Source organism: Dipodomys merriami, unplaced genomic scaffold (assembly GCF_024711535.1).
Source record: "Dipodomys merriami isolate MVZ:Mamm:240054 unplaced genomic scaffold, mDipMer1.0.p SCAF_10, whole genome shotgun sequence".
NCBI lineage: Eukaryota > Metazoa > Chordata > Mammalia > Rodentia > Heteromyidae > Dipodomys > Dipodomys merriami.
Window position 1 is genome coordinate 21,919,490 of NW_027202271.1, and position 17,134 is coordinate 21,936,623.

The window sequence follows — 17,134 nt, forward strand, 5'->3', positions numbered from 1 at the left end:
ACCAGCTTCGTACCCCGCCACCGACACCTCGGGATCCAAACGCTGCCCGTGGGCAGCTGCCCGATAACTCTCGGCTGGATGGCAAACTCCTGCCTGGGTCCCGAATTCGAGTCGGTGTTCCCTCGGGAGGTCGGGCTCTTCGCCGACTTTTACTCGGAGAGGAGCCGCTTTTGCTTCTGTGGCCACGAGCTGAGCATCACGCAGAACTTTGGGTCCCGCCTGGGGGTGGCGGCACGCGTGTGGGATGCGGTGAGGAATGGGCTGCTCGAGTGAGGGTCCCTGGGAGGGCCAGAGTTCGAATCCAGCTACTTCCATATGGATGACGTCTCCGCCAGTACTTAGCTATTTATTTATATATTGATTTTTATTCCCCACCCCCATAGGCTCTGAGTCTGTGCAACTACTTTGAGAGTCAAAATGTGGATTTTCGGGGCAAAAAGGTGATCGAACTGGGCGCGGGGACGGGCATCGTGGGAATCTTGGCGGCGCTGCAGGGTGCGTGAGCTGGCTTCGTGGCAAGGAGGGGTGGAGGTTGTGGGCGTGGCGACATTGTCACTACGTGGATTACTGAGAGAGGAGATTGCTTTGGGCCCATCCCTGTCCCCTACTTTTAACAAACAACACCCCACCCCCCATCTTCTGTATGGCATTCATTCAGTGCTGATTGGTTCTCAAAGCACCCAGGGTGGGTGGCTAATTTGGGGTCAGGAAATAAACAACTGACAGGCCTTGTTTCTGGAAACTCTTTTTTGCTCTCTGGGTTTTCATGGAGAATGCCGTCACTAAAATTTTTTCTTTAGTTTGGACATAGTCTTCTGTCCAAATGCATATATGGGGATATCCTGTGGAGCATCCTATGGAAGCATTAAACATCATGAAAATTTATAATTTTGTTATAAGTTAGGTTCCTCAGTGGGTTTTTTTGGTCAGTCGTGGGGCTTGAACTCTGGGCCTGGGCGCTGCCCCTCAGCTCTTCAGCTCAAGGAGAGCCCTCTACCACTTGAGGCACAGCACCACTTCTGGTTTTCTGGTGGTTTATTGGAGATAAGAGCCTCATGGACTTTCCTGTCCAAGCTGGCGTTGAACTGCAATTCTTAGTTCTCAGCCTCCTGAGTAGCTAGGATTACAGGTGTAAGCCACTGGTCTCTGGCTAGTGGTTATTTATTTATTTATTTATTTAATTTTTTTTTTTGGGGTCCAGTAGTGGGGCCTGAACTCTGGGCCTGGGCGCTGTCCCTCAGCTTTTCAGCTCAAGGCTAGCGCTCTACTTGAGCCACAGAGCCACTTCCGGCTTTGTTCTTTTTTCTTATGTGGTACTGAGGAATCCAGCCCAGGGCCTCAGGCATGCAAGGCAAGCACTCTACCACTGAGCCACCTTCCCAGCCCCTTATTTATTTTTTTAATTATTGCTTTTAGTTGGTTGGTTATGCTTATGTAGTTTAGGCCAGCCTTAACTTGAAATCTTCCTACCTAGGACTATGGAGTGGGGGAATTACAGATGTGAACCACCATACCCAGTTAGAACTTTTAGGTCTTTATTGTTAGGGGACACAAGATTGTGAGTTTTGGGGACTAGGGTATGTTTCTTGGGGAGTGAAGGTAGGAATTAAGCACTGTAAAAAAAGAAAGGAAAATTGTGTTTTGTGTGTGTGTGTGTGTGTGTGTGTGTGTGTGTGTGTGTGTGTGTGTGTGCATGCATGCGTGCGCGCGCACGCACGTACCAGTCATGGGTCTTCAACTCAGGGCCTGGGTGATGTCCCTGAGCTTTTTGTACACAAGGCTAACACTCTATTACTTGAGTCACAGCTCCATTTTTGGCTTTTTGGTAGTTAACTGGAGATTAGCATCTTCATGGACTTTCCTGTGGGGGGGCTGACTTCAAATGGCAATCTTAAAATCTCAGCCTCCTGAGTAGCTAGGATTACAGGCTTGGGACATCAGCATCCAGCTTTGTGCTTTGATCTTATAAAGAGCGAGAAACGAAAAAGTTTCTTAATTTATAATCAAGGGCAGACAAAACACCACACTAAAAACACTCATGGTGGCTCACACATGTAATCCTAGCTACTCAAAAGGCTGAGATCTGAGAGTCGAGGTTTGAAGCCACCTTGGGCAGGAAACTCAGTAAGACTCTTATCTCCAATAAACTACCAAAAAGTAAAAAGTGCAGCTGTAGCTCAAGTAGAAGAGCACTAGCCTTGAGCAAAAATAACTCAGGGACAGTGCCCAGGCCAAGGGCTAGGACAGGCACATACAATAGCATGCACACACACATACAGAGTGTGTGAAATCTTGTAAATGAGTAGGTTTTTGTTCATGGAAACAGAATGAGGAGACATGAAGAGAAGCCTTTCCAGAGGCAAGCCTTCATTCTTTTGCTCATTCAATCTACATGTATTCCCTATGTACCTAGAATTGCCCTGGGTGTTTGGGATTTGACAGTAAATAAAGATTTCCTCTCCCTAAGCATATAGTTGGGTGGGGAAATTAGAAGAAAATGTTATGGTCCAGCGCTCTGGTGAGGTATATGTAGAACTAGTGGATATGCTCTGCTTTAACTCCTTGGAAATTCTTCAAGGGAAAGCTCTGATAGGCAAGGAGATGAACAACGTAGTGTGAACACTGAAGGCATATAAAGAAAGAAAGGAGTACCACCAAGGGCAAGTGGATTAGAATCAGTTATATTAAAAGGGGAGAAGCTACTCTAATTATTCAGGAGGATGAGATCTGAGGATTGAGGTTCAAAGCCAGCCTGGGCAGAAAACACTTTTATCTCCAATTAACTACCCAAAAGCCAGAAGTGGAGATGTAGCTCAAGTATTAGAGTGCCAACAATAAAGCTAAGGGACAACTGCGAGGCTCTGAGTAGCTCAAGCTCAGTATTGGCCCCTCAAAAATGAATAAATAAATAAAAGGGGATAAAAGGCATGTGTATGGATGGAAACATCCACCTTCACTTGCTCCCAGACTAGATTTTTCTTCTTTGGCCCCCTGCTTACTTGCCAAGTCAGGTATCTGTTCTCTCCCTTCACATCCCAGAAATTGGCCTGCTCTTGTATTAACATGTTCTTAACATTCTAGTTATCTATTCCAGTTCCGATCATGTCTAGTTTAGGGTATTACCATTTCTTGTCTGGGTTTTCATAAGAGCCTTCATGTCTCTCTATGGGGAAATTTAACATGCCCAAACTAGATCTAAGATATTCTCCCACCAAACCTGTTTATCCCTCAGGTTTGATGAATCAAACCACCATCCATCCAATGGAAACCCTGGATGTCACCTTTGACACATTCCCAGGTCTTTCTTTTTTCTTTTTCTTTTTGATGGTCGTGGGGCTTGAACTCAGACTCTAGGAGCTGTTTCTGAGATTTTCTGCTCAAGGCCAGCACTCTACCACTTTTAGCCACAAGCTCTACTTCTGGTTTTCTGGTGGTTAATTGGAGATAAGAGTCTCATGGACTTTCCTTCTCTGGTTGACTTTGAACCATGAGCCTCATCTCAGCTTCCTGAGCAGCTAGGATTACAAGCATAGCCACCAGTTCTTGGCTGGTCTTATTTTAAACTTGTTATCACTGAACTCAGGTCTAATTAGCCTGTTTTACTCCTCTTACTCTTCCAGTCTCCTAAACATCTATTTCTTTAGTTTTTGGCAGTACTGGGACTTGAACTTAGAGCCTCATAATCATTAGTTTAACTTTTTACCGCCTGAGCCATACCCCTAGTCCTTTTTTACTTTAATTTATGTTTCAGGTAGGATCTTGTGCTTTCTTCTCAGGGCTGGCCTAGTCTGTGATCCTCCTTACTTTCACCTCTTGTGTGAAAGAGTTATAGGTGTGTACCGGTACATTTGGTATTCTGGCCTTAAACGTGGTTCTTACTTCCTTTTTTTTTTTTGTTGGTTGTGGGGCTTGAACTCTGGGCTTGGGCGCAGTCCCTGCGAATGCTCTACCGCTTGAGCCACAGTGCCACTTCCGGTTTTCTAGTGGTTTATTGGAGATAAGAGTCTCACGGACTTTCCTGCCTGGGCTGGCTTTGAACCTCGATCCTCAGCCTCCTGAGTAGCTAGGATTATAGGCATGAGCCACTGGTGCCTGGCTTTCCTTTTTTTTTTTTTTTTTTTTTTCCCTTTTCAGTACTAGTGGTTTTGAACTCAAGGTCTTACACTTGCTAAGCAAGTGCTGTACCATTGAACTATACTCCCCACACCTTCAGTTTTTCAAATCCATGAATACTTTCTCTGCTGTTGTCATTATCAGCTGATGGTTTTATTTCCTATGTTCTGCTTGCACCTGTTTTCTCAGAAAATGTCCATATGTTCCTATCACAACTTCTGCTCCCCTAGCTGTGTCTGTGTTTGCATGTACTACCTTCTGTTTTGCTATCATGATTGGACATAGCTAAGGACAAGGTCTTCACTTGTCACAAGATCCTAAACATTCCCACCTGCTCAAAGACACTCTTCAATCAACTCCCTCCCTCTCTCCTGCATTATTCATTTTTCTTTCTTTCTAGGTTGCAGTCTGCCTTTCTGTCTGTCTCATCTCCACGCGCCCCCCCCACCGTGCTGCCTCCCCCCCACCCCCATGCGCACATGTGTGTGTGCACACGCACGTGCAGTGCACACACACACACACACACAGAGCTATGCTGCAATCCCTCTTAGCTCAGGAAAAAATTTCTGTGATCGCACATCTTTTCCCAGTTGTCTAGATATTTCTCTGTTCTTGTTTTGTGTGTGGGTACGTGTGCACAGGCACGTGCACGCATGTATGTACATACATGCACTCATGTCTCAGTACTAGGGTTTGAACTCAGGGCTGGGTTCTGTCTCTTAGTTGTTGTTGTTGTTTTGATCAAAGCTGGTGCTCTACCCTTGAGCCACAGACATACTTCCAGCTTTTTCAGTGGTTAATTGGAGATAAGAGTTTCATGGACTTTCCTGCTTTGGTTGGCTTCTAACCACAATCCCCAGCTCTTGGCCTTCTGAGTAGCTAGAATTACAGGCATGAGCCACAGGTGCTCAGCTTCTGTTCTTTAAAACTCAAAACATTACTGTCTGCCATGTCTAGATTGTGAGCTTCATGTGTTGTTAACGGGGAGCTAATTACCAGCCCACTGACAGCAATACTCCCTTCTCCTTGAAATGTCCTTTGCTTTCTGGGCCAACACACTTCTGGTTTGTGTCTTTCTCACTGGCACACTTTTCCATTCTCTTTTGTTACTTCCCTTTCATCTTTACCACTGAAGATTTGGGTGCCCCAGCATTTGGGAGTAGCCCTCTGACCCTCCTTTTCTTTCTGTATACACTTCCTGCTGAATAGCCCCCTCACTTTTTGGCTTTGAACGTCCTTTTTATGCTGATTACGATGGTTCTCCCACTTCTATTTCCAGGCTTGTTTGCACGACCCACTGCCTACTCAGTATCGTCATGTGATTGTCTGATAGACCTCTTAAACTTAATGTGTCCAGAAATGAAATCAGGATCACCTTCCCAAACAGGCTCTCCTCTTTTAAATGAATGACACTTTGGTCTTCCAGTTGGTTAGGAAAACATCCTGAGTATCTATCTCCCGCTCTTCTTTTCCCTCCTTCTCCCCCTTCTTCTCCCTTCTCCCCCACTTTAATATTTAATCTGTTGGATCATGTTAATTCTCCCTTCAAAATAAATTCAGGATCTGACCACTTACTGGTCAGTGCTACTACCTTGATCCACACCAACATGCATTATATCTCACCTGGATCATTACAGCCACCACTTAACTAGTCTCCTTGTTTCTAATCTTGTTCTTCTTCAGTGTTTTCAAATCCCAGCAATCAAAAATGGTTCTCTTAAAGCATAAATCAATTTGTGCAATTTTTTTCATTTAAAATTCTTCTATAGTTTCCTGTATCACAAAGACTAAAAGCCTAATTTCTCAGTCTCCTGATTATGATTCCATTTCTGTTATTCCCCTACAACTCACTCTGCACCAGCCACTGGCTTTTCACTGTTCCTTACACCTGTCAGGTGTAGTCTTGTCTTAAGATGCTTGTGTTTAGCCGGGCGCTGGTGGCTCACGCCTGTAATCCTAGCTACTCAGGAGGCTGAGATCTGAGGATCGCGGTTCAAAGCCAGCCTGGGCAGGAGAGACCGTGAGACTCCTATCTCCAATAAACCACCAGAAAACCGGAAGTGGCGCTGTAGCTCAAGTGGTAGAGGGCTTGCCTTGAGCTGAAGAGCTGAGGGACAGCGCCCAGGCCCAGAGTTCAAGCCCCACAACCGACAAAAAAAAAAAAAAAAGATGCTTGTGTTTGCTGTTCTTTCATTTGATAGACTTTAGCCTTAGAGATCCACATGGTTTGCTCAGTTGTTCCTGGTCTTTGCTCTGTGAGGCTTTCCCCAATCACCCAATTTCAAATTACATTCCTAGCTGGGTGCCAATGGGTCCTGCCTGTAATCCTAATTATTCAGAAGCTGAGATTTTAGGATTGAGGTTTGAAGCCAGCCTGAGCAGCAAAGTCCATGAGACGCTTATCTCTAATTAACTACCTTTGCTGGAAGTGGAGGTATGGCTCAGGTGGTAGAGCACCAGCCTTAAGCAAAAAGAAACCAACAGCAGAAGGGCTGGGGTGTGGCTCACATAGTAGTGCATCTGCCTGGAAAGCTTGAGGCCCTGTGTTCAATCCCTAGTACCACTACCAAAAAAAGTTCCCTACCTGCCCTTCATGCTTCACTGTGGTGAACACTGCCATTTGATATACAATATGTTTTAGCTTATTTTGTTGTTGTCTGTTTCTTGCCACTCTTGGTTTTTTTTTTTTTTGTTGTTGTTGGTCATGGGGCTTGAACTCTGGACCTGAGCACTGTCCTCCTGCTCTTCAGCTCAAGACTTCTGGTGTTTTATTGGTGATAAGAGTCTCATGGAGCCGGGCGCTGGTGGCTCACGCCTGTAATCCTAGCTACTCAGGAGGCTGAGATCTGAGGATCGCGGTTCAAAGCCAGCCCGGGCAGGAGAGACCGTGAGACTCCTATCTCCAATAAACCACCAGAAAACTGGAAGTGGCGCTGTAGCTCAAGTGGTAGAGCGCTTGCCTTGAGCTGAAGAGCTGAGGGACAGCGCCCAGGCCCAGAGTTCAAGCCCCATGACCGACAAAAAAAAAAAAAAGTCTCATGGACTTTCCTCCTAGGGCTGGCCTTAAAATTGTGATCTTCAGATCTCAGCCTCCTTAGTGGCTAGGATTACAGGTGTGAGCCACTGGCACCCAGCTGCTGCTCTTGGTTTTGTTTTGGTTTTTTGTTTGAAGACAAGTTCAAGCTGTATAGTCTAACTTGCCCTCAAATTTGAGATCCTCCTCATGCCTCTGCCTCCTCAGTGCTGTATTACAGGTACATGCTACCACACCTGGATCTTAGCAACTTCCTGCAAACTCCTGGGGGAAAATGTATGGTTTTTGTCTGCTTGGTCTGACATACAGGCATATGATAAAAACAAATGAATTCTTGGTACATCTATCTTCTCTTTCTGTAATACTCATCACTATTATGCTACCTCTAGTCTGAAATTCAAGGAAAGCTGGAGATTTTGCTTTGCCTACTAGTGTATCCTGGATCCTAGGTGCTCAATATATATATATATTTTTTGTTTGAATGAAATGCTAATCTGATCTCCCCCCCCCCAATTCCTGGGGCTTGAACTCAGGGCCTAGGCACTGTCCCTTAGCTTCTTGTGCTCAAGGCTAGCACTCTACTGCTTGAGCCACAGCATCACTTCTGGCTTTTTCTGCTAATGTGGTACTGAGGAATCGAACCCAGGGCTTCATGCATGTTAGGCAAGCACACTACCACTAAGCCACATTCCAAGTCCCTAATCTGATCTTCACCCTCACTTCTATTCTTCTGACCTGTTGCCTCCTTATCCAAAATGAATCTCCTTAGAATATCATAATCCTGTCTCATGCCTGGAAATTCTTCTCCCTATTTCCACATCCTCTAAGATACAGTCTTCCCTAGAATATACGTCCTGCTAGGCCTCTGTACTCAGGAGTCTGTGCTTCGAAAACCCCACCTGACTAACTCCTACATGTCCTCTAGGCTCAGCTGAGGACATGTCTCTTGGGAAGCCTTCCAGGCCCCCAAGGTGGTTTTGTGTCAGTGGGGGTGGGTACAGGGCCCATCTCCAGTATAGTCCTGCTCAGGGTTCTGCTGACATCTGATGATTGTGTGTTGGGCAGAGAGGTTGAAGATTAGCTCAGAGAGAATGTTGATGTGGTAGAATGTAGAGTAATGAGCATGCAGTGGGTGAGATGGAGGTTAGGGCAACAAAAAGTCCAACTGCGCACTTCAGGCCAGGAAGACATTGTCCTCTAGGCTTAGAGGTCTCAGGATCTTTCAGGTAGGGGCCAGGAGTCCTTGCTGGATCCCTCTGACTTGCATTTCTCCTCCTTGTTCTCCCTCAGGGGGGGATGTAACCATCACTGACCTGCCTCTGGCACTAGAGCAGATCCAAAGCAACGTTCACGCTAATGTGCCAGCTGGAGTCCAGGCCCAGGTCTGCGCTTTGTCCTGGGGGATTGACCAGCATGTCTTTCCTGGAAATTATGATCTGGTGCTGGGATCAGATATCGTGTACCTGGAACCCACCTTCCCACTGCTGCTGAGGACCCTCCGGCATCTGTGCGGGCCCCATGGTACCATCTATCTGGCCTCCAAAATGAGGGAGGAACATGGGACAGAGAGCTTCTTCCAGCACCTCCTGCCCCAGCACTTCCAACTGGAGCTGGCCCAGAGGGATGAGAATGAGAATGTCAACATCTACAGGGCCCGCCATAGGGAAACAAGGCCTGCTTGAAGTCACTCCTGTTATTCTCAACCCCTTGTCCCAAGGAAGTCGCTGCCTATCTCCAGAGCCATAAACACAGGGACCAAAACGAAGGATCTTCATGGGTTTCCCCTCTCTCTATCTCTTTCTCTTTTTTCCTTGTTTCTCCCATAGAGGTGCCTACTTACTAAGAATCATAGACTATCTAAAAACACTCATATTAGAGCACAGAGGGAATTTCCAGCTCTAGTTTTCAGAGAAGATGGATTTTTAGGGGTGTGTATGTGTGTGAGGGAGGTAAATGGGTGTGAGAGTAGGTGCAGAGACTATCAATGATGACTTCTAATTTTACTGTTGCCTTTTTATAACACAATGGACGTTTTTCTTTTTTCTTTTTGGGTCCAGTCATGGGGCCTGAACTCTGGGCCTGGGCGCTGTCCCTCAGCTCTTCAGCTCAAGGCTAGCTAGCGCTCTACCACTTGAGCCACAGCGCCACTTCCGGCTTTTTTCTTTTTGCTTATGTGGTGCTGAGGAATTGAACCCAGGGCCTCAGGCATGCAAGGCAAGCGCTCTACCACTGAGCCACCTTCCCAGCCCCAACACAATGGACTTTTAAAAAAAGTTCTAAAGAATTTTTTTGTGTGTGTAAGACCTGAACTCTAGGCCTGGGCACTATCCCTGAGTTCTTCAGCTCAAGGCAAGTGCTCTGCCACTTGAACCACAGCACCATTTCTGGTATTCTGGTGGTTAATTGGAGATAAGAGGCTCACAGACTTTCCTGCCTGGGCTGGCTTTGAACCACAATTCTCAGATCTCAACTTTCTGAGTAGCTAAGACTACAGGTGTGAGCCACTGGTGCCTGGCCTTTTTTTTTTTTTGGTTGTGGGGCTTGAACTCTGGGGCTGGGTGCTGTCCCACAGCTCTTCAGCTCAAAGCTAGCGCTCTACCACTTGAGCCACAGCGCCACTTTCAGTTTTCTGGTGGTTTATTGGAGATAAGAGTTTCATGGACTTTCCTGCCTGGGCTGGCTTTGAACCGCGATCTCAGCCTCCTGAGTAGCTAGGATTACAGGCATAGCCATCAATGCCCAGCTTCAGCTTAATTTTTTTTTTTTTAATGATCTTTTCTGCATCCAAAGAATACAGTTCCCTTGCCTCCTGCCCCGCAGGCCCCCTACCACCCCAGTCCTGGGTGCTGAGAAAGAAGCCTCACACCACCTGTTTCTTTCTAGGAGAGTAGGAGAGAGAAAAGTATGGCAGGATTATGCCATATGTCCTCCCAGCCCTGAACCTGGAACTGACAGAAAAGCTGCCTTTTGGACAGTACCTACTTCCTCCCTCCCTCTTTTCCTTCCTTCCCGTCCTTCCTTCCTTCCTTCCTTCCTTCCCCTTCCTTCCTTCCTTCCTTCCTTCCTTCCTTCCTTCCTTTCTTTCTCTCTCTCTCTCTCTCTCTCTCTCTCTCCTCTCTCTCTTTCATAAAACAGCATGCAGTGAAGAACATTGGACTGAGTACTAGGTTCTTCTCACCTGGTTTTTCTTTCCAAGCTCTATCAGTCTTTCTTTCCTAATTCCTTTTGCCTTCAATTCTTTTTTGTCAGTCATGGGGCTTGAACTCAGGGCCTGGGCACTGTCCCCGAGCTTCTTTTGCTCAAGGCTAGCACTCTACCACTTGAGCCACAGTGCCATTTCCAGCCTTTTCTGTGTATGTGGTACTAGGAATTGAACCCAGGGCTTCATGCATGCTAGGCAAGCACTCTACCACTAAGCCACATTCCCAGCCCTTGCCTTCCATTCTTATTGTTTCCCATTGCAGCAGCTCTGTAGTCATCTCCTGGACGGTGTGCCACATTCTCTTAATTTCCTAGTTGCTTTGTGAACTCTTGCAGTCTATCAAAATCAGCTCTCACTAGCTTCCACTGACTAGAGAAAAACAAACTCCTTTGCTCTGTTTCCAGTTTATCCCCCTGCCACCCAGATGACCTTTCTAATTTCCTATTCCTTTCCTGTACATATTGGGCCTCTACAAAAGATCTCTCTTTTTTTTTTTTTCCTGAATCTACACCAAACCTTTGATTATTTTCTCAGGGTGGTTTGGGGGCAGAGGTTCCTGAGCCTTGTGTTTGGTATGATTTTTATCCCCTTGGGATCTTTCGGTTTTTTTCATCTTACAGGAACTTGCCTTGTTTTGTATCTTTTCTGGTCCTTGTCTTTTCCCTGATAGATTTATCTTGGAGGACAGGGCTGTGGCTTATTGAGTCCCCTGAAGCCAGCACAGTTCTTGACACCCATGTTCTACAGGATTATTTTAATCTGACAAATATTTATTTGGTTTATTGAAGGGATTCTACCTCTGCCTCTCTAGGTAAACCTGAATCCAACTATCTACCTCACAGTTTGTGTGAGTCATAAATGAATAGTGAATATGAAAGAACATTGGGAATAAAGAAACAAAGTATCAGCCACACATTTCTTGTATTCTTCTTATTTTATCTGGTGGAAGTCATTTCCTTGTAAAATATAGCAGTACTAGAGATAAACCTAGGGCCTCTAGATTGCTAAGTAGGCATTTAACACTTGAGCTAGGCCTCTAGCCGCCCCCCACCTCATTTTTTTTTTTTTTTTTTTTTTTGGCTAGTCCTTGGACTTGAACACAGAGTCTGGGTGCTATCCCTGAGCTCTTTTTCCTCAAAGCTAGTGCTTTGAGCCACAGTTCCACTTCTGATTTTCTGGTAGTTAATTGGAGATGAGTCTCACAGCCTTTCCTGCCCAGGTTGGCTTCAAACCATGATTCTCAGATCTCGCCTCCTCAGTAGCTAGGACAACAGGCATGAGCCACTGGTGCCTGGCCAGTCCTTTTGTAATTTGCTTCTGAGACAGGGTCTCACTAGAACTGGCCTTAAACTCTCCACTATCTCCCAAGTAGCTGTGATTAGAGTGAAATGTATTGTGTGTGTGTGTGTGTGTGTGTGTGTGTGTGTGTGTGTGTGTGTGTGTGTGTGTGTGTTTGTAGTGGAAGGCACAAACTCACCTCACATTTTGCTTAGCTTTTTTTGCTTAAGGCTGGCATACTATTGCTTGAGCCACACCTCTGTTTCTGGGTTAAAAAATTATTAGGGGCTGGGAAGGTGGCTCAGTGGTAGAGTGCTTGCCTTGCATGCATGAGGCCTTGGGTTCAATTCCTCAGCACCACATAATCAGAAAAAGCTAGAAGTGATACTGTGACTCTAGTGGTAGAGTGCTAGCCTTGAGCTGAAGAGCTGAGGGACAGTGCCCAGCCCCAGAGTTCAGGCCCCATGATAGACAAAATAAATAATAAATAAAAATTATTATTATAAAGGTGATGTGCAGAGGGGTTACAGTTACATAAATCAGATAAAGAGTGCATTCCTTTTTTGGACAATGTCACCCCTTCCTTTGCTTTCCAAGTTTTTCCCTCCCAACCCCACGTTTCTCCCTTTTTGTTAGAGATAGAGGTTCTCAGCTTGGGCTGGCAACGAACTGGGATCCTCAGATCTCAGCTTCCTGAGTATCAGCTAACAAGGATTACAGCAGAAATCTTTTTTTTTTTTTTTTTTGGTTATGGGGCTTGAACTCTCGGCCTGAGGGCAGAAATCATTTGAATAAAATAAATCTAATAAAACAAATGCGGGGGGGGGGGGGGGGGGCGGTGCCGGGAAGGTGGCTCAGTGGAAGAGTGTTTGCCTTGCATGCATAGGGCCCTGGGTTCAATTCCTCAGTACCACATAGGCAGAAAAAGCTGGAATGGAGCTGTGGCTCAAGTGGTAGAGCGCTGGCCTTTTTTTTTTTTTTTTTTTTTGTCGGTCGTGGGGCTTGAACTCTGGGCCTGGGCGCTGTCCCTCATCTCTTCAGCTCAAGGCGAGCGCTCTACCACTTGAGCTACAGCACCACTTCCGGTTTTCTGGTGGTTTATTGGAGATAGGAGTCTCACGGTCTCTCCTGCCCGGGCTGGCTTTGAACCGCGATCCTCAGATCTCAGCCTCCTGAGTAGCTAGGATTACAGGCGTGAGCCACCAGCGCCCGGCTAGAGCGCTGGCCTTGAGCTGAAGAGCTGAGGGACAGCGCCCGGCCCCAGAGTTCAAGCCCCACCACCAACCGAAAAACAACAACAACAAAAAACCCCCCAAAACCCAAAAACAAAAGCAAAAACAAATCGGGGAGGCGAGACTGCATCCCTCCGACCAGCAGATGGCGCTATCACTCCCCGGCGTGTCGTGGTTGGAGACTTTTGGCCCTTCTGCCACGCCATAAGCCGTCGCCCTACCTGCGCGCCGCGGCGAGCCGGGCGTTCCCCGCTGGCGTGATGTCCCTGCTGCGGTCCCTGCAGCTCAGCCTGGCCGCGCGGGCCGGAAGCCGCCAGGTGATGCCTCCCAGCCTGGGCATTGCCCCGCTCTCCGGCCGTGAGCCTTGAGCGCACCCCTCCCCTGGCCCCCACTTCGAGTGCGCTCCACACTCTCCGCGCCCCTGCGCACGGCGGTGTCTCAGCGGTCCAGCCGCAGCCGAAGGCTCCCGGGGGCACTTCCGGAGCCCCGAGAGCTCGGGGGTGACGTCGCCGCCCCCCGCCCCCTCCCCTCACCCCCCCCCAGCTCCCCGCTGCTTCAGACTTCTCACCCCTCTCCTCTTCCAGGCGGGGTCCCTTCTACCTCCGACGCCCCAGCCATGGCACACGTTTCACGCCGGGCCTGGTCTGTCCTCCTCGGGCAAGGAGCTCCTTATGAAGCTGCGGCGGCGAACCGGCTACTCCTTTGTCAACTGCAAGAAAGCTCTGGAGACCTGTGATGGGGATCTCAAACAGGTGGGTGTGCGGGAGGGGGGGGGGAGGGAGCTGGGGCGAGGAGGGAGTGGGGCGAGGGCCTAACTTCAGCCTTACCGGCCAGCGTGGATAAATAAGAGCAGCAGCCCATGGGCCCTTAATGGCAGGATGGTGTCCAGTTCTGGCATAAAACGACCTCAACCCATTGACTTTGTTTTACTTGGAAGCAATTAATTCAGGATCCTAGGGTTGGTACTCCATGGGAAACTTTCTACTACTTGAAGCTGAGAAGGTTATAGGTGAGCTTTGGAGTTAGACCCACCAGGGTTTCAATTACGGTGTTTTCATACCAACACTGGATATTTCAGCGAATCTTTCAGACTTGTGGTGTTCTTGTCTGTACAATGAAAATATTGCCATCTGCCCCTAGGGTTGTTGTGAAGATTAAATTTATCCAAAGCACTAGTTACTACAATGCCTGATAATCAGCATCTAGTAGCAGTCTGCCAGTAAATGATAAATTGCATTCGTTTATATTTATAGAATTTAGGGGAAGTGGAAGGAATCAGTCACTTTGAACATATTTTATTTTATTTATTTTTTTTTTGGGTCCGGTTGTGGGGCCTGAACTCTGGGCCTGGGCGCTGTCCCTCAGCTCTTCAGCTCAAGGCTAGCACTCTACCACTTGAGCCACAGTGCCACTTCCGGCTTTTTTCTTTTTGCTTATGTGGTGCTGAGGAATCGAACCCAGGGCCTCAGGCATGCAAGGCACGTGCTTTACCACTGAGCCACCTTCCCAGCCCCTGAACATATTTTAAATCAGTACTGTTATGAAGTTTGACTTTGTCCTCTGCCCTTTTCCTTTCCAATTTCTAGGCTGAGATGTGGCTTCACAAGCAAGCCCAGAAAGAGGGCTGGAGCAAAGCTGCCAAGCTCCATGGAAGGAAAACCAAAGAAGGCTTGATTGGGCTGCTACAGGAAGGAAACGCAGCTGTATTAGTGGAGGTGAGTTCTTGGAAACTGCACATGACAGTAGCAGTTGTGTCTTGGGTGTAAGGCTTGTAGTAGGCCCTTTGTATTCTTTTTTTTTTTTCAGAAAATTTTAACAGGTTTATTTATAATTGTTATAAAGTTGAACTGCTGAAGCTTGTTCACTGAAACATATTATATCCCCACAGTTATATAAAAAATTCACACACAAATGAAAATGGAACAATTGCCAATACCTGATTTCTATGCCCGATATTAGCAATAATATACTTAGGTACATTCAGAACTACTGATAACAAGGAAAGGGGGGAGGAACTTTGAGAATGAAATGCCTTCCATCTTAGTGGATTGTTTTTTTTTTGGTCAGTCATGGGGCTTGAACTGTGGGCTTGGGCGTTGTCCCTCAGCTCTTTAGCTCAAGGCTAGCCCTCTACCACTTGAACCACAACTCCACTTTAGGTTTTCTGGTGGTTTACTGGATATGAATCTTATACACTTTCCTGTCCAGGCTGGCTTTGAACTGTAATCCTCAGATCTCAGCCTCATGAGTAGCCAGGATTACGGGTGTGAGCTACAGGTGCCTGGCTCTTAGTGGATTCTTAAGCATGCTCTCCATGTATGCGGTGTGCTAGCTGGATATCTTTAGGCATAATTATTATACATTTGCCATGGATAGCACACAGATTGGTATCTTTAAAAAGGCTAACCAGATAGGCCTCACTTGCCTCCTGCAAAGCACCAACAGCTGTGTTCTGGAAGCACAGGTCTGTTTTGAAGTCCTGAGCAATTTCTCATGCCAGAATCTGGAAAGGGAGCTTGTAAATCAGAAGTTCCACAGACCTGGTAGCGTCTAATTTCAGGAAGCACCACAGTACCCAGGCCTGTAAGGGTGAGGTTTCTTCACCCCTCTGGTAGAGGGTGCATTCTTGTGAGCGGCTTTTGTTGCCAGTTGTTTTCTGGGTGCTTTACCACCAGTGGATTTGTGAGCAGTCAGCTTGGAATGAGCCATAGGATAGAGGTCTTACTCGCCCTCCCTTCTCCTTTGGCTGGAACTCAGCTAAAAAGAGGCTGTGCTGGCCTCGGAGAGCTGCAGTAACCACCCTTTTTATTCTTTTTTTTGGGTCCGGTCGTGGGGCCTGAACTCTGGGCCTGGGCGCTGAACCTAAGCTCTTCAGCTCAAGGCTAGCGCTCTACCACTTGAGCCATAGCGCCACTTCCGGCTTTTTTCTTTTTGCTTATGTGGTGCTGAGGAATCGAACCCAGGGCCTCATGCATGCAAGGCAAGCACTCTACCACTGAGCCACCTTCCCAGCCCCACCCTTTGTATTCTTAAACAAGAAATAGTTTTGAAAACTATAAAAGGTAGTTGAAGTTAAAAGCTTTCAAGACACCAGCAGTGGTGGCTCACACTTAATGCTAGCTACTCAGGAGGCTGAGATCTGAGGACCAATGTTGGAAGGCAGCCCAGGCAGAAAGATCCCCAAGAGACTCTTATCTCCAATTAACTACCAGAAAACCAGAAGTGGAGCTACAGCTCAAAGTGTAGAGCACTTGCCTTGAGCAAAAATGCTCAGAGACAGTGCCCAGGCCCTGAGTTCAAGTCCCACTACCGACAAAAAAAACTTTGAAGATGTTGTTATTAGAAATAGATTTAGATAGAGGAATGCACGGACATGTTGATGAGAAATGGCCTAGCACTCTAGAACATTTTCTTAGTTTGACTCTAATGTAGCCTTGTACCTTATCACTGATTATTTTCTTGAACAGTTAGGGTTTAAAGATAGTAATTCTTTTAATTAGCTGATGGATAGAAAGTAACTGATTTAGAGGTTTGGGCATTGTCATTGGTAAAGAAGCAGATGTAGATTTAGAGTGAGATAAAGGGATAGTGATAGCAAATGTGATTTGGAGTTGGAGGAGCCTGGGAAATGGAGTAATTATGAAGTGCAGCAAGGGGTGAATTTGTATGATTCCTTCAGTATATTACAGAAAAGTCTGGGGTTGTTTAGTTCTCCTGAGTCTAAAGCTTGTTCTATTGTATCTAATTTTACTCTTCAACCTTAAGGCACTTTTGGAAACTTACTATCAGCTTACACTGCAACATCTGTTTATTCCTACAGGTAAACTGTGAGACAGACTTTGTTTCCAGAAATTTAAAATTTCAACAGTTGGTCCAGAAAGTAGCCCTGGGAACCATGCTGCATTGTAAGAGTCTAAAGGATCAACTCTCCACATATAGTAAAGTGAGTTTGCATTTGTCTGCACATGATGAGTTTTTTCTCCATTGTAGGGTACTGCTGTTCTTTTATTTGGGGGATGGGGGTGGGGTAACTGGGGCTTAAACTCAGGGCTTGGGCACTGTCTGAGTTTTTTTGCTCAAAGCTAGTGCTGTACCACTTAAGCCATAGCGCTACTTCTGGCTTTTGGGTGGTTAATTGGAGATAAGAATGTCATGAAATTTCTTACTTGGGGTTGACTTTGAACCATGATCCTCAGATCTCAGCCTACTGAGTAGTAAGGCTTTTAGACACTCTTATGTTGCTGGTTAACTGTTATCTCTGGGAAAAGTACTCAT

The 17,134-nt window shown here is 46.6% G+C and overlaps 2 protein-coding genes across 5 annotated transcripts in view; both read left to right on the plus strand.

Moving 5' to 3' along the window:
• Positions 1-17,134, plus strand: part of Tsfm (Ts translation elongation factor, mitochondrial) — a 57,186-nt gene that overhangs the window by 6,227 nt on the left and 33,825 nt on the right. For 3 of the 4 annotated variants that reach the window (XM_069987652.1, XM_069987644.1, XM_069987638.1), the window contains exons 1-4: positions 13,080-13,176; positions 13,444-13,611; positions 14,446-14,574; positions 16,680-16,802. In XM_069987652.1, the coding sequence (XP_069843753.1) occupies positions 13,120-13,176; positions 13,444-13,611; positions 14,446-14,574; positions 16,680-16,802 (477 nt within the window). In that variant the 5' untranslated portion in view covers positions 13,080-13,119. Of the gene's footprint in view, positions 1-13,079; positions 13,177-13,443; positions 13,612-14,445; positions 14,575-16,679; positions 16,803-17,134 lie in introns of those variants that run through there. The other variant, XM_069987641.1, reaches the window with a different exon arrangement.
• Positions 12-11,264, plus strand: Eef1akmt3 (EEF1A lysine methyltransferase 3). Its single transcript, XM_069987671.1, has 3 exons — positions 12-249; positions 384-495; positions 8,438-11,264. Exons 1-3 carry the CDS (start codon positions 79-81, stop codon positions 8,827-8,829), a joined length of 675 nt encoding a protein of 224 aa, XP_069843772.1. The 5' UTR covers positions 12-78; the 3' UTR covers positions 8,830-11,264.

Excerpts from the sequence above, each read along its gene's own strand:
- Eef1akmt3 (XM_069987671.1), top strand. The coding sequence starts at position 79 with ATGGCAAACTCCTGCCTGGGTCCCGAATTCGAGTCGGTGTTCCCTCGG. Across the intron at positions 250-383 it reads CGGCACGCGTGTGGGATGCG|GCTCTGAGTCTGTGCAACTA; the intron begins GTGAGGAATGGG and ends CCACCCCCATAG. Across the intron at positions 496-8,437 it reads AATCTTGGCGGCGCTGCAGG|GGGGGGATGTAACCATCACT; the intron begins GTGCGTGAGCTG and ends GTTCTCCCTCAG.